The sequence below is a fragment of the Hemitrygon akajei genome, unplaced genomic scaffold (assembly GCF_048418815.1).
Source record: "Hemitrygon akajei unplaced genomic scaffold, sHemAka1.3 Scf000100, whole genome shotgun sequence".
Taxonomy (NCBI): domain Eukaryota; kingdom Metazoa; phylum Chordata; class Chondrichthyes; order Myliobatiformes; family Dasyatidae; genus Hemitrygon; species Hemitrygon akajei.
In genome coordinates this window covers 2530227-2554659 of record NW_027331986.1, presented here as the reverse complement: position 1 = coordinate 2554659, position 24433 = coordinate 2530227, and the positions used below count along the sequence as shown (strand labels likewise).

General features: G+C 45.0%; 1 protein-coding gene and 1 long non-coding RNA gene across 5 annotated transcripts in view; one reads left to right on the top strand and one right to left on the bottom strand.

The window, feature by feature from the left end:
* Positions 1-285: 285 nt before the first annotated feature.
* LOC140723106 (uncharacterized) lies at positions 286-7213 on the top strand. Its single transcript, XR_012097808.1, has 3 exons — positions 286-430; positions 2662-2771; positions 7168-7213. It is a non-coding gene; the product is annotated as an uncharacterized lncRNA (long non-coding RNA).
* A 6986-nt stretch (positions 7214-14199) lies between these two features.
* The window catches only part of LOC140723105 (uncharacterized), a 165861-nt gene continuing 155627 nt past the window's right edge, over positions 14200-24433 (bottom strand). For 3 of the 4 annotated variants that reach the window (XM_073037730.1, XM_073037731.1, XM_073037732.1), the window contains one exon: positions 14200-16465. In XM_073037730.1, coding sequence (XP_072893831.1) covers positions 14922-16058 — 1137 coding nt within the window. In that variant the 5' untranslated portion in view covers positions 16059-16465 and the 3' untranslated portion in view covers positions 14200-14921. Of the gene's footprint in view, positions 16466-17807; positions 17876-24433 lie in introns of those variants that run through there. The other variant, XM_073037733.1, reaches the window with a different exon arrangement.

The following is a 24433-nucleotide window of genomic DNA, read 5'->3' as shown; positions in this document are numbered from 1 at the left end:
CTCTGTGAACGACTTTCATGCTCTTTCCTTGTTTCGTGGTTCTCTGGAGAAGAAAAAAAACTCAGAGTTGTTTCTGGACACCTGCTTTGATAATAAATTAAGCTTTGAACTATCCGCTCCGAGCGGGACTTCCCAGTGTCCAAACGTTTTCATTCTGATTTCCATTCCCGTTGCTACTCGGCCTGCTGTGTTCGGCCAGCATTTTGTTTGTGTTGCTTTGGATTTCCAGGATCTGCAGACTTTGTCGTGTTTGTGATTTACCTCTCCGTTGTCCTTCTAGCCTCCGGCCACTGGAGGCGCTGTGCGGATCTCCGGCCGTAGGCAACGATTAGCAGACCTCCGGCCACCGGTGGCGCTGCGGAGGAACACCTGCTGAACGCATGCGCGGTGCGGACTGCCGCTTTTTGGCGGTTCTCCAATCCGAGCAGGGGTGAGTTGGGAATGATCCCGGTGTTGTGTAAATGTGGGCCGGTTGCATTGGGAAAGGGCCGGGTCCGAGCTCTACCGGACGGCTGGAGCAGGGGTGCAGTGGCAATTTTTTAGCCACTGATTGATAAGTTCGTGGCCTAAGTTAGAAGGCCTGAAGTTATACAACTCTCGGTACCTGCACGTGTAGTTCAACTCGTTGAATGATTATGCAGAAAGTTTGAAGTTAATAACGTCTGTGGTATTTCTGTTTCACATAATTGAAAATTGCTGGGTTTTGTAAAATTGACTCCTTCCACCTTGGGCCACGAACTTATCAATCACCTCAAGTTTGTGACACCCAATTTGTGTACCTGCTCATTTCATGTACTGGGCAACTGCCTTGCCCCATTCGTGTAATGGGCAGGTACACAAATTGGGTGTAACAGATATAGGGTTTCCTATAATGTCAAGCAGTAAACCAAGATGAAAGAAATATATGAATTCCAGGGCTCCACAGAAATATAGTGATAGTTAAGACATTAACAAGATTACAGCCTATCACTACATTTCAGTGTATAACTGGTACAATTAAGCATATAATACTTAATAATATGACAAAGTATTGCACGGTTGTACTTAACTGATTATCATAGAATATAATTATCAAGCAAGTAAAATAACTTTGTTTGCTTAGAAGCCAAAGGGTTGTTAGTGAGAAAAATTTACTTTAGGATTAGCGAGTAATCCACGGACCACCACAGATGTAGCCTCACTAATACGACTGAGTCAGAGCAGACGGCAGGGCCCGCAGCGCTTAGCAGTGTTCCTCAGAGGTATAAAAATAACAGAAATAAAGCAATTCATTTTTTTACACTTTTAGCCACCTAAATTGGAACCAAGTAATCAAGTATGAAAAAAGAACCTCTGATGAACTATTGCTAAAGCCACAAATATTGGTAAATATTAGTCTCAAAAGTGGTAAGTTGGCAACTCTGCCTCGTACAGTTTCTCTCGAAGAAATGGTTGGACGGGAAGTGTACCTGTGAGTGTTGATACTCACAATATCGTCACACATTGAGTGTTACATGGTTAAACCTTAACAGATCCTGTTTAGTCTTTAAATATATAAAAAGTTAAAGAAGCTTGAATCTTTACATAAATTATTATCGCATTTATACGAATAGAAAATTTGGTATTTTGGAAGTGATAAATGTTAACAGGGGAGGAGAGCAACCATTTGGGAGGTTTGGAAATGTGTTTTGTCTCATTCATTGCCTCACTAAATTACTCTTTTTCCTATCAACACCAGCTACAGTTAGTGGAGCGAGGCTAAGGGGTTGATCTGCTATTAATGATAGTTGAAATGACATAAAATTAGCTTAAAGCCTAGAAATGTCTTTTTTCCCATTTGGCTTGTAAAACAAAACTAAATTTATCCAGGTGTTGAAGAGGATTTTGGATGATTAGCTTGTGTATTTGATCAAAATCAGGACGAAGATAAGCGAGCAGTGAATTTTTCTTTCATTGTTTTTGAATTTAAAACTTAGGTTTCGATGTTCATTCCTTGCTTAATATAGCTCCGTCCTGAAATCCAATGGTAACCATTGGAAAGAGCAGAAAAATGCTTGCACTTCTGTGCAGGTATTTCCCAGCTTCCTAGGACAACGGATCGAGCGAGAAGGAATTTCACAAATACCTAAATTAAAAACAGTCACAGCTCCAGGATTTCACCAAAAGCGATCAAATATCCTAATGTTAATAGTGGTATTTTTCCCCACCAGCCAACACCCCCGCTTCCGTAAAATTCCCTCTATTTAATATCCAGGGTTGTTAAATTCCGTGCTTGTTTATTTTGACTTTTTTACAGAGGTGTCGGAGCAGCTCTCCGGTGAGCTCTGGTAGCACTGCACCCCTGAATGTATGAGACAGTACAGTGTTAAATGCAAAACCCTGAACAGTGGTCATCTCTCCCTGAAAGAGACTGCACAGATTTATCGGATCGATAAGAAGGCAAATGGCACGGTTGTCTTTATTAGTTGAAGCATTGAGTTCAAAAGTCATGAAGTTCTGTTGCAGCTTTGTAAAACTGGTTAGACCACATCTGGAGTGTTTCATACAGTTCTGGTCGCCCCCATTCTCGGAAGGATGTCGGGGCTTTGGAGAGGGCGCAGAAGAGGTTTACCAGGACACTGCCTGGATTAGAGGGCATGAGCTATAACAAGAGGCTGGACAAACTTGTGTTGTTTTCTCCAGAGCGGCGCAGGCTGGGGTGAGACTGGATGGACGTTTATAAGATTACGAGAGGAATAGAGTGGACAGACGATATACTTTTCCTGGGGGTTGAAATGTCTAATACATTTAAGGTGAGAGGAGGTGTGAGGGGCGTCTGTTTATTTCCACAGAGTGCTGGGAAGCTGGAGACTATGCCTGGGGTGTTAGACCCCCACCGGTCACGTGATCCCATTTGCCCCTCCCATTTAACCGCAGATGTAACGATCTCTTTGTGCATGTTCACAATCTCCAGATGGGCGGTCACGCATCCTCCATGTTCTGTTGGGGAATCTGATGTCGGCCACTGAGTCCCGTTAACTTCCCCCGAACTCGCCTCGCTTCCTGAGGCTCCTCACATTTGTCCTGGAGCTTTATGGCTGTTCTGTCTTCTCCCGGACTGGGGTGGGTGATAAAGGAGAACGTCCCAGGTTGTGGGGATCTTTGATTTCACTGCCTGCTTTACCGAGGGACTGGGAAGTCTAGGGGGGAGAATGGTTTCTGTGATGTGCTGATCTGGATCCAAAGGTCTCTGCTGTTCCTCACAGTCACGGGCGGAGCAGTTACCATGCAAAGCGTGAAGTGTCCGGATGGGAAACTTCCTATGGTGTGTTGATAAAATTTTGCTGAGGGTCAAAGTATATCTGGCAAAGTTCTTGTTATTTTTGCTAATTCTGTCATTTTAGAATCTTTTGTACAATAGTATGTACTATTCATTCAGTACCTATGTGTTGCTGGAGGACCATCAGAGATCGTCCTTGATCCCTTCTCCCACCTGGTTCCATCTGCTCATCTTGTTCAACCTCTGTCCAGTCTCCTCACACCCCCCAACCCCGCTTCAGTGATATACATCAACCATCTGGGTCATCCTCAGTCCGCCTTGTATCCCACTTCCTCAATGTTATATATCAGCAAAATGATGATGATGAGAGGCATTGATCGTGTAGATAGTCGGCGGCTTTTCCTCAGGGCTAAAATGGCTGCCACAGAGGGCACTGGTTTAATGTGCTTGGGAGCAGGTACAGAGGAGATGTCCTGGGTAAGTTTTTTACTCAGAGTTGTGAGTGTGTGGAATGTGCTGCAGGCTGCTGGCGGATACGATAGGGTCTTTTACGAGACTACTGGATAGGTACATGGAGCTTAGAAAAATAGAGGGCTATGGGTAACCCTCGTAAATTCTAATTCAGGGACATGCTCAGCACAATTTTGTGGGCCGAAGGGCCTGTATTATGCTGTAGGTTTTCTATGTTTATTTTTTTCTTTTACCCCATTTTTGTGGAATCAACAACCAGAGAGGACTGGTTTAAGGTGAGAGAGGATTGAGTTAATAGGGATCCCAGGGGAAAACTATTAATCCACTCTCCCTTCCGTTTCATTGTTTAACTAACACGATGAGTGCACTCTCAGGTTGGAGGAGCAACAACTCATATTACATCCGGGTAGTTTACACCTCAATGGTATGAACATCGATATCTTTAACTTCTATCTCCACGTTTTCATTTCATCAACCCACACGCCAGTCTCTTCCATTCTGTCTCTTCACTTCTCTCTTCTCCACTGAGGATCGTCTCCCTCTGGTTTCCCTTTACTTTCCCATTGTCTGCTCTCCTCTCCTATCAGATTCCTCCTTTTCAGTCCTTTGCATTTTCCACCTACCACCTCACAGCGTCTCACTTCATCTCCCACCTCCCCCACCCACTCACCTTCACTCTTATCTGGCTTCACCTATCATCTACCAGCTTCGACTCTTTCCAATCCCCACACCATCTTATTCCGGCTTCTCTCCACTTCCAGTCCCGATGAAGGGTCTCGGCAGGAAATCTCTCTTTGGCTTTACCCCCTCTATAGAAGCTACCAGACCTCCTGACTTCCTCCAACATTTTGTGTATGTTACTCTGCATCTCCAACATCTGCAGAATCTCATCGGGACAGAGTGCAGAATGCAGAGACTACATCGGGTCTCTCTAATGTCGAGGACGCCACACCTGCAAAACTGGAAACAGTAGATGACCCCAACAAGCACGATGTTGAAAAGTTGCCTCATATGGAAGGACTGTTTAGGACCCTGACTAGTGGTGAGGAGAGAGGTTAGGGGCATCTCTGGCACTTCATCCACGTGCAGTTGGCGTCCAGCCCCTACACCCATTCTTATCGTGGTGATTTACCACAATACCAGGACCCCCTGATTTGTGGACTCCATTGTCACCAGGTGGCGCTCTGGCGCAATAACGCTGAGAGACAGAAATGTGACGCTGCAGCCTGCTGAAATGTTTATTCAAGATTCAGGGTTGTTTAATTCCATTTCCAGCAGACACGTGTAAATGAGGTCGAAATAATTATTACTCCGGTTCCAATGCAACACAGAAACACAACGGTAACAACATATATCCACAACTTATATACAGTGCACGGATTGATTGTATGTTCATAAAGTGACGCTCGGCATAGGATGCCTGCATATAAGATGGCAGACAGGAAATGATAGAGGTGTTTGGTGTTGTGGAAGGGTGGGTTAGAGGGTAGAGATATTTATCAGCTTTACTGCTTGGGAAAAGTAGCTGTCCCAGAGGCTGGTAGTCCTGGTGAGGACGCTGCGTATCTACCCCCGATGGGAGTGAGACAAATAGTCCATGAGTGGGATGGGTGAAGGTAGATTGTGAAAATAAGATCGGTGCTTGATCTCAGGAGAGGGAATTTGGAAAATACCAATGAGATGCCTTTTAGAACAGCTTGGAATTATGCAGCCGGCTGGTGGCGTAGTGGCATCAGTGGCGGGAGGTCCTGAGTTTGAATCCAGCCGGCACCCTTGTATGCTCTCCATCTGTGCTGGGTTAAGAGCTGGTGATCTCTTAATAAAAAAATCTCACCCGGCAGAAGGCAAATACAACAATGGCAAGCCATTGCTGTAACTAACCTCACACACGATTTCCCAATACGTCAGAGGAAATCGCCCGCTAAATTGAAAGTTACGCATGTGACCTACCTTCCCTTTGCAATTGTGCCCACTAGGGAAAAGTTAATTTGGGAATGAACCAGATTCGATTGGGGAGCTTTTGGTAAAGGGAGCATGTGGATACATTGATAATAACATGACTGAATTCACCCTTCACTTTGAGAGGGGAAAGGTAAAACAAGATGCATCATTATTAGTGGAGTGAGGGGAACTACGGAGGCACCGGAGAAGAGCTTACCAAAGTTGATTGGAAGGGGACACTGGCAGGGATGATGGCAGAATAGCAATGGCTGGAGTTGCTCCTCTTGACAGCCTCAGGGTTGAAGAGAAACACATCATATTCCACCTGCACAGCTCCAACCTGAAGGCATGAATATCAATTTCTCCTTCCAGTAAAAAAATCACAGCCCATCGCCTTTCCTTCTACTTAATCCCGAGTAACGTAACTTTACACATTCTGACCACTGACATTTGGGACTTCCATATTCCTGCTAGTGCCTTCCACAGATAAGAGTGAGTACAATACTTATTCAGTTCATCAGCCATCACCTTTCACCCTCACCCCATTATTCCCTCTCCAGCATCATTCTCCAGTGGTTTGATATCCATTTCTGTCTCTCTTTTACATTATATGTACCTGAAATTAAAAATGGTATCCTCTTTAATATTACTGACTAGCTCATCTATGTATTCCATCGTTTCCTTCTTAATGATTTTAGTTGCATTCTTTTCATTTTTAAAACTTCCCAATTCTCTAACTGCCTAGTAATTTTTGTTCTGTGCCCTCTTTGGTCTTTATGTTGTCTTTGGTTTCTCTTAGCAGCTACGGTTTTGTCACCTTACCTTTAGAATACTACTTCCTCTTTGTGATGTGTATATCCCGTCACTTCCAGATTGCTTCCAGAAATTCCAGCCATTGCTGCTCTGTTTTCATCCCTGCCCGTGTTCTTTCCAAATCAATTTTGACCAATCTTTCTCTCAAGCCTCTCTAATTCTCTTTTTATTCATATCTGACTTTAGTTTCTCCTTCTCTAATGTCGAGGTGAATTTGATCACATTAAGATCAGTTGTCCCGAAGGATTCTTTGGTCTCAAGTGACCTAATTAATTCCGGTTCATTACAACACCCAATCCAGAATAGCTGATCCCCAACTGGGCTCAACCACGAGCTGCTCTAAAAAGCATCTTGTCGCCATTCTAGGAATTCCTCCTCTTGAGACCAACACCATCCTGATTTTCCTAATCACCTGCATGACAATCCCCCATGACTATTGTAACATTGCCCTTTTGGCACTCATTTTCTATCTCTCATTGAAATTTGTGGACCACATACTTACTACTGTTTTGGGGTCACTATACAATTCCCATCAGGGTCTTTTTGTACATTTGCTGTTCCTTAATTCTACCCACAGATTCTACACTGCCCAACCCTATGCCACCTGTTATCTAATGATTTTATTTAATATTTTACTAACAGAACCACACAACCCCACGGCCGGCTTGTTATTGTCAATAAACATATAAATATCTGGGAACCAGGAAGACCTGCAGATGCAAGAAATCGAGAGAAATTCGCACAAAGTGCTGGAGAAGCTCAGCAGGTCAGGCAGCATCTATGGATGGGAATCAACATTTCCGACCATGACCCTTCACCGGGACTCGTGATAACCACGTATCTGAAAAATCAACAAGCAAAAACAACAGAAAGTAGTGCAATATTGGGAAAATCGTCGACAAAATTTATTTCCTTTAAAAAACTGCCGAACAGAGCTCAATAGTTAACAAATACAACAAAGGCAATAAACACTTCCATCAATACCGACAGTGACTTTTTTTAATGAAAATATCTTAGTCCCATTTCAATCAGTAAAATTTACAAAGATAAGTAAGAACTGAAATAACAAGTTTAGAAAAGAATATTTACACTCAAACCCACTGAGATTAACACGACTTTGGACAGAAGGAGGAAGAGGAATAACACAAATGAGAAAAAAAATCACATAAGACCATAAGACACAGGAGCAGAATCGGCCATTCGGCCCATCGAGTCTGCTCCACCATTTCATCATGAGCTGATCCAATCTGCCCTTTAGTCCAATTCCCCCACCTTTGATGCCCTGACTACTCAGATACCTATCAATCTCTGCCTTAAACACACCCAATGACTTGGCCTCCACTGCTACCCGTGGCAACAAATGCCACAGATTCACCACTCTCTGACTAAAAAAAATTCTTCGCATCTCTGTTCTGAATGGGCGCCCTGTAAACCTTAAGTCATGCCCTCTTGTACTAGACTCCCCCAGTCACTCTCGAAATTGCATTGAGCAACGGGTATGGGCAAATATCCAGCCTACAGCTTATTGAAACTTTCTCCCCAATGTGAACCCGGTCGTGTGTTACAAGGTTAGATTACTGAGTGAATCCCTTCCCATATTCACAGCAGGTGAACGGCCTCTCTCCAGTGGAACACAATGATGCAGCCTTGGTGGAGACGGTTGAGAGAATCTCTTCCCAAAGTCTGAGCAGACGATCGGCCTCTAAGTGGTGTGAACTCGCTGGTGTTTTAATAGATGAGATGATCGTGTGAATGCCTTCCCACATTCACAGGTCGAAGGCCTCTCCCCAGTGGAACTCACTTGTATGCCAGCAGATCAGCTGACTGAGTGAATCCCTTCTCACAATCTGAGCGGGTGAAATCCCTCTCTGCTGTGTGAACTGACTGGTGAGTCACTAGGTGAGATGATTTGGTGAATCCCTGTCCACAGTCTGAGCAGGTGAACAGCCTCTCCCCAGTGTGAACTCGCTGGTGACTCTGTAGGTTGAAAGATCGAGTGAATCCATTCCCACAGTCTGGGCAGGTGAACAGCTTCTCCCCAGTGTGAACATGATGGTGTCTCTGTAGGTTAGATGACTGAGTGAATCTCTTCCCACAGACTGAACAGGTGAAATCCCTCACTGCAGTGTGAACTGACTGGTGAGTCACTAGGTGAGATGATGTAGTGAATCTCTTCCCACAGTCTGAGCCACACAACCCCATCAGTTCCATTATCCAGATCACTGACAAACCATGTGAGAAGTAGCGGACCGAATACTGACCCCTGAAGACCACAAGTCACTGCTGGCCAACCAGAAAAGGCCCCTTTTATTCCCACTCACTGCATCTTGGCTGTCAGCCATTCCTCTGTCCATGCCAGTATTACTTCTGACTTTTATCCTGTTAAGCAGTTTCATGTGTGACACCTTATCAGATGCCTTCTAAAAATCCAAGTAAATGATATCCACCGCCTCTCGTTTGTCCATCCTGCTTATGACTTCCTCGAAGATCTGCAACAGACTTGTCAGGCAAGATTTCCCTGTACAGAACCTATGCTAACTTTGTCTTATTATATCATTAGTCTCCTAGTACCCCAAAACCTCAACTGTTATCATGACTCCACGCTTTCCCAGCCACTGAGGTTAGGCCTACTGGACTATAATTTGCTTTACTTTGCCTTCCTCCCTTCTCAAAGAGTGGATTGACATTTGCAATCTTCCTGTCCTCCGGGTCCATGCCAGGATCAAGTGATTCTTGACGTGTCATGACCAATGCATCTGCTATCTCTCCAGCAACCTCTCTCAGGACTCTGGGATATAGTCCATCTGGTCCAGGTGACTTATCCACTTTAAGAACCTGAGTTTGCCTAGCACGTTTTCCTTTGTAATAGCAATGACACTCACTCCTGTTCCCTGACACTCACGGATCTCTGGCACACTGGTGGTGTCTTCCACAGACAAGACGGATGCAAAGTACCTATCAAGTTCATCTACCATCTCTTCCCCATTTGTACCCCATGAGCATCATTTTCCAGTGGTCCAATATCAACTCTCGCCTCCCTTTCGTATATTTTTATAACTGGTTTATATTATTGTATAGTTTGCTGCCATATTTCACCTTTCCCCTTATAGCTTTTATTTTAAATTTGCCTGTTGTTGGATGTTAAAAGCTACCCAATTATCCAACCTACTACTCACTTTTAATACCTTATATGCTTTTATACAGTCCTTAACTTCCTTTGTCAGCCACGATAGCCTAGCCCCGCTGTTTGAGAACTATGTCTGTGGGACATATCTATCCTGTACATTATGAACTATTCCCGGAAACGTCAGCAATTTCTGCTCTAGCGTCATCTCCACCAGCATCCTTCTCCAATCCACCTGGGGAATCACCTCTCTCACGCCTCTGAAATTCCCTTTCATTCCATTGAGATACTATGCATCTTGTCTGTGCTTCTCCCTCACAAATTGCAGTAGGAATTCAATCATATTATGATCAAAGCCATTTCATTTGCATTCAATACATCCCCTCTTTTGCGATCTCATGCCAATCTGACTTTCCCAATCCTCCTGCAGATTGAAGTCACCCACTACAGTTGTGTCATTAAATTTATTACATAAATGCCAAAGATTCAGCAGGACCTGGGGCAGAAGTGAGGATACATGCTTTTACCAAGGAGAGAAGGTGTTTTTGAAGCTGAAAGGCCTGAAGGTAGATAAGACACCGCAGAATTCAGAAAGAGGTAACTGAAGAGATTGTGAAGGCATTAGAGTCATAAAACACTACAACACAGGAAAATGCCATTCGGCCAGTCTAGTCCGTGCTAAAGCATTAATCTTCCGAGTTCCAACAACTTCCACCTGGACCATAGCCCTCCATATGCTTCTCATCCAGTGACCTAAGCAAACTTCTCTTAAAGATGACAATCGTCCCTGCCACTTGCTCTGGCAGCTCGGTGCACACTCTCCCCGCCTCTGAATGAAGAAGTTCCCCCCTTAGTTTTCTCTTCAAGTGATGAGTAATGATCTATCAGAAATCACTAGATTTTGGAACGGTTCTGGTGGACCAGAAATTTGCAAATGTCACTCCACTCTTTAAGAAGAGAGGGGGCACAAGAAAGGAAATTATTGGACAGTTAGTCTGACCGTAGTGGTCAGGAAGATGTTAGAGTGTACTAAGAGTGTGTTTTTTTGGGTACTGTAATTGGGGAAATATGATGAAGTAGGCCAAAGTCAGCCGGATTCTTTCGAGGAAATCTTGACTGACAAATCTCTTGGAATACTTTGCGGAAATAACAGGCAAGATAGATAAAGCAGAGGTAGTGTATGTTGTTTGCTTGGATTTTCAGATGATCTTCAACAAGGTACCCCATGCAAGGCTTATTGAGAAAGTAAGGAGGCATGGGATCCAAGGGCACATTGCTTTGTGCATCCAGAACTGGCTTGCTCACAGAAGACAAAGAGTGGTTGTAGACTGGCCATATTCTGCATGGAGGTCGGTGACCAGTGGGCTGCCTTAGGGATCGGTTCTGGGACCCCTACCCTTCGTGACTTTTATAAATGACCTGGATGAGGAAGTGGAGGTATGGGTTAGTAAATTTGCTGATGACACAAAGGTTGGGTTAGGTTGCAGGGGGATATTGATAGTCTGCAAACCTGGGCTGAGAAGTGGCAAATGGAGTTCAACCCAAAGAAGTGTGATGTGGTTCATTTTCTTCGGTCAAATATGATAGAATATAGTATTAATGGTAAGCCTCTTGGCAGTGTGGAGGAACAGAGGGATCTTGGGGACGGAGTCCATAGGACACTCAAAGCTGCTATGTAGGTTGCCTCTGTGGTTAAGAAGCCATACTGTGCATTGGCCTTAATCAACCGCAGGCTTGAGTTTAAAAGCCGAGATGTAATGTTGCAGCTATACAGGACTTTGGTCAGACCACACTTGGAATACTGTGCTCAGTTCTGGTCGCCAAACTACAGGAAGGATGTGGAAGCCATAGAAAGGGTGCTGAGGAGATTTACGAGGATGTTGTTTGGATAGGGGAGCATGCCTTTTGAGAATAGGTTGAGTGAACTCAGTCTTTTCTCCTTGGAGTGATGGAGGATGAGAGGTGACCTGATAGCGGTGTACAAGAAAATGAGAGACATTGATCGTGTGGATAGTTCGAGGCTTTTTCCCAGGGCTGAAATTGCTAGCACGAGAGGGCATAGTTTGAAGATGCTTGGAAGTAGGTACAAAGGAGATGTCAGGGGTAAGTTTTTGACACAGAGAGTGGTGAGTGCTTGGAATGGGCTGCCAGCAATGGTGGTGAAGGCGGACACGATAGGGTCTTTTAAGAGACTCCTGGATAGGTACACGGAGCTGAGAAAAATAGAGAACTGTAGGTAACCCTTGGCATTTCTAGAGCAAGGACATGTTCGGCATCGCTTTGTGAGCCAAAGGGCCTGTAACGTGCTGCAGGTTTTCTATGTTTCTAAGGTGCTGCACGTGAGGCTGCTGAACAGGATCACAGCTCATGGAATTACAGGAAAGAAACTTGTACTTACAAGGGAGAAAGAGTCAGAATAATGTGGGCAATTCTGTTTTGCTGTCGGTAACTAATGCTGTTCTGCAGGGGTCAGTATTGAGACCGCATCGTTTCATGTTAAATCTGAATGATACGGATGATGGAATTGATACCTTGGTGACGAACATTGCAGTTGATACAAAGATAGGTACGGGACAGGTAGTTCAGAGAAAAGTGGGAGTCTGCAGAAGGACTTCGATAGGTCTGGAGAATGCCAGCAAAGTAGCAGTTGAAATACACTGTATGCAAGTCATGTACATTTGGTAGAAGTAATTGGGCGTAGAAAAATAAATGGGAGAAACTTGAAAAAATTAGAGGTGCATAAGTGCTTGTGAGTCCTTGAGCAAGAGGCCCTAAAGGTTTGCTTGCAGATGGAGTTGATTAAGGATGACAACTGCAATGTTAGCAATATAAGAGCAAGGATGCGATACTATAGCTTTATAACGCATTGGGCAGATCACTGTTGGTGTATGGTGAGCAGATTCCGACCTGTACTTCCGACTTATTATCTGAGCAAAAGATGTGCTTGTATTGGAATGGGTCCAGAGAAGTTTCAAAGAATGATTCCAGGAAGACCAAGAGTGGATGACCAGGATTAGGAAGTACGTGGGAAGGGATTCACTCAGTCATCCAACCCACAGAAATTTATCAATATCCACTGCTGCTGATTTCCACACACAAATAAATCAAAAGGGATATGCCCAATCAAATCGATAATTAATCGATCAAAAGCCCCCAAACAACACGGCACAGCCGGACACATAACAGGGGACTTTACATCTCACAACACTGGATTCAGTTATGAAACCGGTGATTAATGTTGTTGTCCCTCTGAAATCATAAGAAACGCACATTAAGGTGCATTTAAATGCGAATGCATCTCCACAGGTGACGTCACACAGACCCCATCGCGCCTGACGTCACGCATGGGCTTCCCACACCGGGATCTGCCCTTACGTGCACAGCGTCTTACGTCATCCATGCGCAGGTAAGCTCGGGCTTTATCAGTTTACTAGCGGGGCTAATAATCACGTGACCAGCCCTCCCCCACCACTGTCAACAGAGGATTCCCATTGGTGCAAAGCGATGTCAATCACTTGTTACCACCAGTCGCAGAGGTGGACAAGTCCAGAGGGCGTTTCCCCCGCTGAGTTCGCCTCCCGCTCCGGCCTCAAACTCCACATCACAGCGGAGTAAATGTCCGTTTTTTTATTTATTTCCATTTCCCTCCAAGGGAAGTTGGGGCATTTGTGAAGCATCTTCTTCGGCCGGAGTCTGATGTGTCACCGAGAGGTAGGAGGAGACCGCTCGGCCCGTCGGTTTGATGCCAGTTCCCTGGGGAGGGAGAGGAGGGTTTTTATTGAAAGGAAATAGATGGTGTGAGAGGGGGCGGACAGGATGTTTGTCCCGGTGGAAATCTGTGGAAATGTCTGAGCCCACGGTGGTGGCGAACACAGGGATTCACATTGGGGGGGAAACACCGGCAGACGGTTGACCTGCAAGTGGGGCCAATGACAGGGGTAGGAGGTGAGTGGTTGGGGCAACACGGGGTTGCGGAAGATGGATATTTTTTGCACAGAGGATTAACAAAGTGGTTAGAGAGTATTTGTTATAGAGTGTGTAATGAAGTTTCAACAGACTGATCCCTGAAATGGTTGGGTCATCATATGAAGGAAGATCAAATGTGATAACCCTTTCATTTAGAGAATCGAGGACTGACAGGTGAACACATTGAAATGCACATCATTACCGGTTGAACCAGGGATCCCAGTCTCTGAAAAAGGGGGTGGATGACTATATTTTATAATAAAACCCCTATTGTTTTACCTTTACCTCCTCTCCCAGTTTATGGTTGCCCTGGTCCTTCACACCCCCTTACCTGCTTAAGATTCAGCCCATTAGCAACAGTCAGCAATTCATTCTTTTTGGCTTTTCCTAATGCCTCAGGGGTTGGCGCCTGCAGAAATTTATAAATGTCCACTGCTGCTGATTTCCACACACAAATGAATCAAAAGGGATTTCCCCAATCAAATCAATAATTCTTCGATCAATAGCCCCCAAATTTGTTCATATCCCAGACGCACGCCCCAAATTTGTTACGAACCATAATGCTTTAGAAACAAGCCAGCAGCAATAGACTACACCTGGAGTCTGGTTTTGATGTTAAATCTGTCTTTATTAGAATCTACTTGTAAACTTGCAACTTAAACAAGATAAACAGAAGTTAACAGTGTTAAGTTTATAAATGTGTGTAAATGTAACTCCCAAACTATTGAGCTCGGGGGAAACAAGGCTTAGAGTCTTGAGATGGTAAAGTATGATAGTTCAGTTCAACTACAAAATAGGCAACGGGACAGAGAGATTTGTAATCCAGGGTAAATGGCGAGAGAACGCAAATATGTTGAATTCCACAGGTTCCACAGTGGTAAAACAAGAGAACAGTCGCTGTAGATTTTATCCGTCATCGCTCCAAATCCACATACAAATTATCACCGAAAGTGACTTGTCACAAGGTGTATCGTCTTCAAGTGAACAACCACACCACAGCCAGACAAGGGTTAACACATAAGTGGTCTCCACAGGATGCGCCAAATCCGATCCACTCCTATGGATCAAACAAGGTGACAACCACACATTCGATGTACGGTGATTGTATAATTAACCCACCCTTGTGGGCATAGGAAAGTTCCAAACAGTGACCCTTGGCCACTAGTTCCCTGGTTTCGATCCTTTAGTTTTTCCTCCTTCGTCTCTGTCTGACTCTGAGTGTCTGTGTCCTCGGTTAAAACTAAACAAGCAGTGAGCGATGTAAATAAGCTGCAAGTCAGACTGATTCTGATTCTGATTCTGAAAGTGAATACCTTCTTAATCTCTCTCTCTTAAAATTACAGTCCACAGCAAACGAAACCCAGGGATTCATAACAACGGCCCGTCCCCACTGTGAACTGACTGCTGTGCCAGTAGTTGTGATGACTGAGTGAATCCTATCCCACAGTCTAAGCAGGTGAACGGCTTCTCCCCAGTGTGAACTCGCTGATGATTCTGCAGATGGTGTGAATGAGTGAATCGCTTCCCACAGACTGAACAGGAGAATGGCTTCTCCCCAGTGTGAACTCGCTGATGTACCAGTAGGTTGGATGACTGAGTGAATCCCTTCCCACAGACTGAGCAGGTGAATGGCCTCTCCCCAGTGTGAACTCGCTGGTGTCTCTGTAGGTAGAATGACAGTATGAATCCCTTCCCACATTCTGAGCAGGTGAACGGCCTCTCCCCAGTGTGAACTCGCTGATGACTCTGTAGGCTGGATGACTGAGTGAATCCCTTCCCACATTCTGAGCAGGTGAACGGCCTCTCCCCAGTGTGAACTCGCTGATGACTCTGTAGTTGGGATGACTGAGTGAATCCCTTGCCACAGACTGAGCAGGTGAATGGCTTCTCCCCAGTGTGAACTCTCTGATGTACCTTCAGTTTAGATGAGCTAGTGAATCCCTTCCCGCATGGTGAGCAGGTGAATGGCCTCTCCCCAGTGTGAACTTGCTGGTGGACCAGTAGTTTGGATGACTGAGTGAAGCCTTTCCCACAGACTGAGCAGGTGAACGGCTTCTCCCCTGTGTGAACTCGCTGATGACCCTGCAGGTGGGATGACTGTGTGAATCCCTTCCCACATTCTGAGCAGGTGAATGGCTTCTCCCCAGTGTGAACTCGCTGATGACTCAGTAGGTGGGATGAATCAGTGAATCCCTTCCCACAGACTGAGCAGGTGAACGGCCTCTCCCCAGTGTGAACTCGCTGATGACTCTGTAGGTTGGATGACTGAGTGAATCCCTTCCCACAGACTGAGCAGGTGAATGGCCTCTCCCCAGTGTGAACTCGCTGATGACTCAGTAGGTTGGATGAATGAGTGAATCCCTTCCCGCAGACTGAGCAGGTGAATGGCTTTTCCCCAGTGTGAACTCGCTGATGACTCAGTAGGTTGGATGAATGAGTGAATCCCTTCCCGCAGACTGTGCAGGTGAATGGCAGCCCCCTGGTGTGAACATGTTGGTGTGCCATTAGATCAGATGACCGAGAGAATCCCTTCCCTGAAATTCAGCAGTTGACCAGCCTCTGCCCAGTGTGAACTGACTGGTGTGTCCACAGGTGGGAAGACCGACTGAATCCCTTCTCACACAGAGAACAGGTGAATGGCCTTGCCCAGTGTGAACTTGCTGATGTACCTTCAGTTGAGATGACCGAGTGAATCTATTCCCACTGTCTGAGCAGGTGAACGGCCTTTCTCCTGTGTAAAATGCCGGGCTTGCTAGTTGCTCAGATGACCGAATGAATCCCTCCCCACAGTCTGAGCAGGAAGGATGGTTGATAGGATCCCTTGTTCCACTTCTTAAATATCTAGACAGAGACAACAAAACTGGCGTGTCGTGTTTGAGATTCCTGGAGACAAATTCCTTCCCTTTTTTAACCTGTAAAAGATTACAAAATCCATCAATGGGTGTAGGACAACATTTCAGATGAGATTACTTGAGTTGCCAAGGTTTGATTTGGTATCACACTGTTACAGTGAGGTTACACCCAAGTTGGAAGAGAAATCATCTCCTGACTGGGCAGAGTGCTGGTATTTGGAATGACCATCATTCCCCATATGCGTTTCAAGTTCCAACTCCTTAAAGTGCAGGGTTACAAGCTGCAGCTGGATGCATTTCTTGTAAGTGAGGGCATCAGGGACACTACAGGTCTCCCCATCTTCCCTCCAATACCCCTCTAATTTGTAATAACCAGTGTGTACATAAGTCTTGCACTGTGCATTTTTTTTTTACACAGTGACAAGATGTGCACAGTGAATTTTTTTATAGAGAGGTATTCATTTTCACAGCTAGCAAATCACTGTCAATAGGAACTTTGATCTCCTCTGGGTTTGATCCAGTTCATCTGCACTCTCACACAACCTATGTAGCTGGCCTGTAATGGGTAATGAAGGATTTTCTCACCAAAGTTTTTGCATATTGTCCATATGTGGTTTGCTTGCTAAGTTACGCTTTAAAAAGTCAGATTTCCAAATATCACTCCACTTCTTCCCACTTGCAAATTCTCCAGCAACTTTTGCAACACCAGAAAACACACAAGTATCACCAGTTTCTGTATTCCCCTGAAGCCTCCCCCAATGACTGACAGTGGTGAACTCAGTGATGGTAATGCCAATGAATATGAAGGGAAGGGCAGTAGTCTGTTTCATTGGAGCCTGGCACATTTGGGATGTGAAAGCTACTTGCTGCCCAGGACAAAGGTGTTTGCCATCATTAACTACCCAGAGAAAATGGGACAAAACACGTTCTCACGGGTAGAAATGTCCAGAACAAGAGGAGGTAGAACAAGCAACAGGCACAAAATGCTGGAGGAACTCAGCAGGCCAGGCAGCATCTATGGAAAAGAGTACTAATGCTGAATTCCTCCAGCATTTTGTGAGTGTTGCTTGGATTTCCAGCATCTGCAGATTTTCTCTTGTTAGTGATTGGAGATAGAACAAAGGTGATTTTCTCAACTGGTGATGTAAAAGATTTTGTTCCCTTTCTCTGAGTTCCTAATCCTTGCCTTTATTATAGCCGGAGCTAAGCTCTGTCTGAGAGATCCATCGGTTCCCTTTCCCTCAGCAGCCGGAAGCTCCCCGGGGCCCGTGTACGGATCGTGGGGCTGAGAGACAGGGACAAGAGCAGGACTGTCCCGGGATTGTTGGCCACGGTGTCCGGATTTCACAGGAATTGTCCCGAAGTCGGTGTTTAAGATAAAAACATGGAGAATCGCTCTTACCTGCACCCGACATTTTCAAGACCTTCTGTGTACTGCGCGCATGCGTGATACTCGGGGACGTCCTCAGCCTGACACTGGTGCATTTCATCGGCGCTTCAGCGCCGGCAAAATTCTTAATGCATGGCCCTCTGGGTAATCACGGTGCCATTAACCATTTCTGCAAGCACCGGTTCAATGTCCATACCTCATTTTTTTTAATCGTGTGTATAGAAAAATCTGCAGCTGTTTTAACGCAGAAAGCGGCTCCCATAAGCAATATACTCAATATCAACGTGTATCTAATGCCAAAGTAAAATGCAGATATAAAACACAGGAGATTCTGAAGTTGCTGGAAATACAGAGACGCACACACACAAAACGCTGGATGAACTCTGCAATTCAGAGAGCAACTAAGAAGCGGTGTATACAGTCTAGGCATGCTGAAGGGGCTCGGCCTAAACATTGTCTTTTTATTCCTCTCCACATTTGCTGCCTGAAATTAACCACCATTATTTCGGTCAACCAGTTTCCAAATGTTTCTGACCTTTCTTCTGTAGCCACATCCTGCTGGTCTGATTCCTCCTCCTCCTCCTCCTCCTGGTAAAGTCTAGACCCCATCTCTTTCTGGAGCCCCAAAGCCCTGACTCAGGTTGACAACTCTTCGGTTTCTGACTCTGCACCATCGAAGATTCACTCGCTAGTCTGCTGTCAGACTTTAGAGGTGCATTGTGTTACGAGACCGCAGGTTCGCTTACTGTGAGTGTCGCTTTAAGCGCCTTATTGAGGCGGGACTGTGACATCAGAGACAGAGGGAGAGAGAGAACGTCAAAACCACAGTAAGGTCATCGTCTTATTCACCCTGGAGAAAATCATGCAGGTGTATAAGATGATGAGAGGCATTGGTCGTGTGGATAGCCAGAGGCTTTTTTCCAGGGCAGAAACTGCTAACACGAGGGGGAATAGGTTTAAGCTGCTTGGAAGTAGGTACAGAGGAGATGTCAGAGCTAAGTTTTTTAAGCAAAGAGTGGTGTGTGTGTGGAATGCACAGCCAGCGACGGTGGTAGAGGCAGATACAATAGGGTCTTTTAAGAGACTCTCAGATAGGTACATGGAGCTTAGGAAAATGGGTGGCTATGTGGCAGGGTAATTCTAAGCAGCTTCTAGAGTAAGATACATGGTCGGCACAGCAATGTGGGACAAAGCATCAGTAATGTGTTGTGTATTTATATGTTCCCATGAAATTCATGGGAAATCTCCTATCCCACGGAGTGGTGACTAGATGCAACCTGTCATCTCAGGGAGGGTGAGAGGGGAACGGCAGGGATAGATTTTGATATACTGATATGGAACAGAAACATGGGCAGGAATCAGATGGGCTGATTGGCCTTTCTAGTGTACATTGTGAGTGTGGTAGAGACAGTAAGTACCTGAGACACGGGATTTGATACAGAACTGATTTACCTTTCACAGATCCACAATATTAAATGCCAGTCTAGTTTAAGGCTAACATCAACTGAACAGACTCCTCCAATGCTCAGTGACCAGGGTTCAGTCCTGGGTGCGATGAGCCGCCGCAAGAACTGCAGAATCTGACAGCAACAGTCCCTCATGAACCTGCAGCTGCCTTTAGTCACCATGATGGTTAAACTTTTAACACAGAGATGATTTGAACTTCCTCCCTGATGTAGGAGCACTCAGACTGAAGATGTAGGGGAGAAGGGAAAAAAAAGAGATAATAAAGTTGTTTGCACCGTTAGGGATAAACAGAGAGAAAGAGGTGGAAAGTTTCTTGAATGCATCTATTTTAATGCTAGGAGAATTGTAAGAAAGGTGGATGAGCTTAGAGTATGGATTGATAACTGGAAATATGATGTTGTATCTATTAGTGAAACATGGTTGCAGGAGGGGTGTGATTGGCAACTAAATATTCCAATATATTGTTGCTTCTGGTGTGATAGAATCAGAAGGGCAAGAGGGGGAGGTATTGCAATGCTTGTCCGAGAAAATATTGCAGCGGTGCTTTGACAGGACAGATTACAGGGTTCATTTAGGGAGCCTATTTGGGTGGAATTGAGGAATGGGGAAGGTATAGTAACACTTATAGGGGTGTATTATAAACCACCTAATTGGGAGCGAGAATTGGAGGAGGAAATTTGTAAGGAGATAGCAGATATTTGTAGTAAGCACAAGGTTGTGATTGTGGGAGATTTTAATTTTCCACACATAGAAACTAGGTGCAGGAGTAGGCCATTAGGCCCTTCAAGTCTGCACCGCCATTCAGTATGATCATGGCTGATCATCCAACTCAGAACCCTGTACCTGCTTTCTCTCCATACCCCTGATCCCGTTAGCCACCAGGGCCATATCGAACTCCCTCTTAAATATAGCCAATGAACTGGCCTCAACTGTTTCCTGTGGCAGAGAATTCCACAGATTCACCACTCTGTGAAGAAGTTTTTCCTCATCTTGGTCCTAAAAGGCTTCCCCTTTATCCTTAAACTGTGACCCCTCATTCTGGACTCCCCCAACATTGGAAACAATCTTCCTGCATCTAGCCTGTCCAATCCCTTTGGAATTTTATACGTTTCAATAAGATCCCCCCTCAATCTTCTAAATACCAGTGAGTATAAGCCTAGTCGATCCAGTCTTTCTTCATATAAAAATCCTGCCATTCCAGGAATCAATCTGGTGAACCTTCTTTGTACTCCCTCTATGGCAAGAATGTCTTTCCTCAGATTAGGGAACCAAAACTGCATACAGTACTCCAGCTGTGGCCTCACCAGGGCCTTGTACAACAGCAGTAGAACCTCCCTGCTCCTGTACTTGAATCCTCGTGCTACGAATGCCAACATACCATTTGCCTTTTTCACTGCCTGCTGTACCTGCATGCCCACTTTCAATGACTGGTGTACAATGACACCCAGGTCTCATTGCACCTCCCCTTTTCCTAATTGGCCATTCAGATAATAATCTGTTTTCCTGTTCTTGCAACCAAAGTGAATAACCTCACATTTATCCACATTAAATTGCATCTGCCATGAATTTGCCTACACACCTAACCTATCCAAGTCACCCTGCATCCTCACAGCTAACACTGCCGCCCAGCTTCGTGTCATCTGCAAACTTGGAGATGCTGCATTTAATTCCCTCGTCTAGATCATTAATATATATTGTAAACAACTGGGGTCCCAGCACTAAGCCTTGCAGTACCCCACTTGTGACTGCCTGCCAATCTGAAAAGGTCCCGCTTATTCCCACTCTTTGCTTCCTGTTTACCAACTAATTCTCTATCCACATCAATAACATACCGCCAATACTGTGTGCTTTAAATTTGCACACTAATCTCCTGTGTGGGACCTTGTCAAAAGACTTTTGAAAATCTAAATATACGACATCCACTTATTCTCCCCATCCGTTCTACTAGTTACATCCTCAAAAAATTCTGTAAGATTCGACAGACATGATTTTCCTTTCACAAATCCATGCTGACGTTATCCGATTATTTCACCTCTTTCCAAATGTGCTGTTATCACATTTTCACAACCAACTCTAGCATTTTCCCCACCACCGATGTCAGGCTAACCGGTCTATAATTTCCTGGTTTCTCTCTCCCTCATTTTTTTAAAAAAGTGAGGTCACATTAGCCACCCTCCAATCCTCAGGAACTAATCCAGAATCTCAGGAGTTTTGAAAAATTATCACTAATGCATCCACTATTTCTTGGGCTAATTTCTTAAGCACTCTGGGATGCAGACCATCTTGCCCTGGGGATTTATCTGCCTTTAATCCCTTCAATTTACCTAACACCACTTCCCTACTAACATGTATTTCCCTCAGTTCCTTCATCTCACTAGACCCTCGGTCCTCTACTATTTCCAGAAGATTATTTATGTCCTCCTTAGTGAAGACAGAACTGAAGTAGTTATTGAATTGGTCTGCCATGTCCTTGTTCCCTATGACCAATTCACCTGATTCTAACTGTAAGGGACCTACATTTGTCTTAACCAATCTTTTTCTTTTCACTTATCTATAAAAGCTTTTACAGTCAGTTTTAATGTTCCCTGCCAGCTTTCTCTCATAATATTTTTTCCCTTTCCTAATTAATCCCATTGTCCTCCTCTGCTGGACTCTGAATTTCTCCCAGTCCTCAGGTGTGCCACTTTTTCTGGCTAATTTGTATGTTACTTCTGTGGACTTGATACTATCCCTAGTTTCCCCTGTCAGCCACGGGTGCACTATCTTCCCTGGTTTATTCTTTTGCCAAACTGGAAGAACACTTGTTGTAGTTCATCCTTGCAATCTTTAAATGCTTGCCATTGCATATGAATGTTGAGGAACCAACTAGAGAGCAGGCAATTCCACATTGGATATTGAGCAAACAGGAAGGGTTAGTTAGCAATCTTGTTGTGCGAGGCCCCTTGGGCAAGAATGACCATAATATGGTGGAATTCTTCATTAAGATGGAGAGTTAATTCAGAAACAAAGGTTCTGAACTTAAAGAAGGGTAGCTTTGAAGGTATGAGATATGAATTAGCTAAGATAGATTGGCAAATGATACTTAAAGGGTTGACGGTGGATATGGAATTTTGCTACTCTCATTTTGCACCCCTCCGTCTCTCTGCACTTGTTCCTATCCCCCTGCCACATTAGTTTAAATCCTCCTGAACAGCAGTACCTGAATGCAAACCTAAGCCTGGGGAATCGGGACCAGACTATTGAGAACAATTTGTGGCCTGCTACGGCACCTTCGCAGGAGACCAAGACTTTAATGATGGGAATCTGTCCCCCCAGTTCAATGCCCTACTGCTCCAATGCTTACCAACTAAGTTAGCCAACATGATTAAAACAAATAATATGGATTGGCCTGACAATTACTGAAATCGAATGCGACAAGCTTTGACATATTATTAGGACCCAACTTTCGAATCTCGATCAACCCCGAAGGGAACTAATATTTAAAGTGAACATGTTCAGTGGGAAGAAGGATGCGAACGGGCTTTATCTGAGGAACAGAAATGGGAGCAAAAACCTACCAAGGGACAGGTGGGGACAACTACCCGTTTAGAAATTGACAAGAAGATGCTTCCAACCATGAGTGCCAACCCTCAGGAAGAGCCCAAAGTAATATTGCAAGTTGCTGGAAATCCAGTTCCGTTTATGATTGATATGAGGGCAACCACAACACTCAATCAGGAAATAGTATCGGAAAAGGGATTCCAGCTATCAGACATTATAATCACTCTGTCAGGGTTTGAAGGCACGGAACGTACATATTCACGTACCCAGCCACTGCAGGTGGAATTCCAGGGGAGCCAGTGTGAGGTTTAATTTACAGTCACCACCAGACGGGGGTGTAATCTTGCAGGGAGAGACTTGCTCCGTCTGTTGGAAGTCGAGATTCTTTGCACAGACAATGCTGTCACCCTTGACAGGTGAACAACTGACAGCTTCCCCAGTTTTCGACGCCCAAGTGGAGGGCACTTAATTTGGACTCCACTCCTTCTGCCAGCAGCCGACCCTCATGTGACTCTGTGCTTTGACCCTACGGGGTGCGCCACTGAGGAAAGCCAATATTATGCACCCCTCGATGGACAGAAGTTCCCAGTCACGATGATTAGACAGGTTAAAGGAAGAGACGGTATTGCATTACTGGCCGAATTTCCAGATTTCCTTTGGCGACAGACAGAACTGGTAGTTCCCCATACCACCATTAGGGTTTGCACTAGGTTCAAGCCAAAGAGCCCAGGGTTCCTGGCCTACACCCTAACGAAACAAGCCTCCAGCACCGATGGAGACTGGCAACACTTGGCTGCGGGTCTAGTCCAATACGGGAAGGAGTCTGAGGTGAAGACGGGATATCTGTTAAGACAACCTTTTAATATTGACCGATCCCAAGACGCTGTATCCCATCTCTGTGTAATTTCAGGCCAAGAAATCTGTCGCACCAACTGTCCCCCTGTCTGGATCACCATGAAAGAAGGACAGACTCTCCCATCCATTTAGCAATATCCCCTCAATCCCGAGGCAACGTTTTATGAGGATGGAAGCTCCTTTGTGGATCCAGCAGGAAAATGATATTCTGACTATGCGATAGTGACGGACAGTGAAGTAATTGAGCAAGCCTCTTTTGAAGCGGCTGTCTCCACCCAGAATGCTGAGCTGTTTGCTCTGACTCGTGCCTGTATCCCAGCAACAGACTAAAGTGGGAACGTTTACACAGACTCCCGTTATACATTTGGAATTGTATATGACTACAGGGCTCTCTGGGAACATTGGGATTCCTGACTTCCTCTGGCCACCCAATTAGAAATGCCACCTTTGTAAACAACTTACTCACTGCTCTACAGCTACCTCGAGTTTTGTTCTTCTCAGGGGGACGCCTCTGAGGAGGAGTGAAAACTGTGGTCCCAGATGGGGTGCCAGAAAGACCCCAACATAGGTTTTTGGATCACCCAGTGGGACAGGTTTGTGTTCCTACACAGTTTTTACCAATATTGGTCAATTATATACATAATTGTACACACCTGGGAAAGGAGGGAATGGCTGGTATCCTGTACCCTGCAAACAGGGTACGAGTCCCTTGCCAGGTGGAACTTTTTGTGTCTACAAGTTGATTTTATTGAATTGCCTAGAGTACATTGCTATAG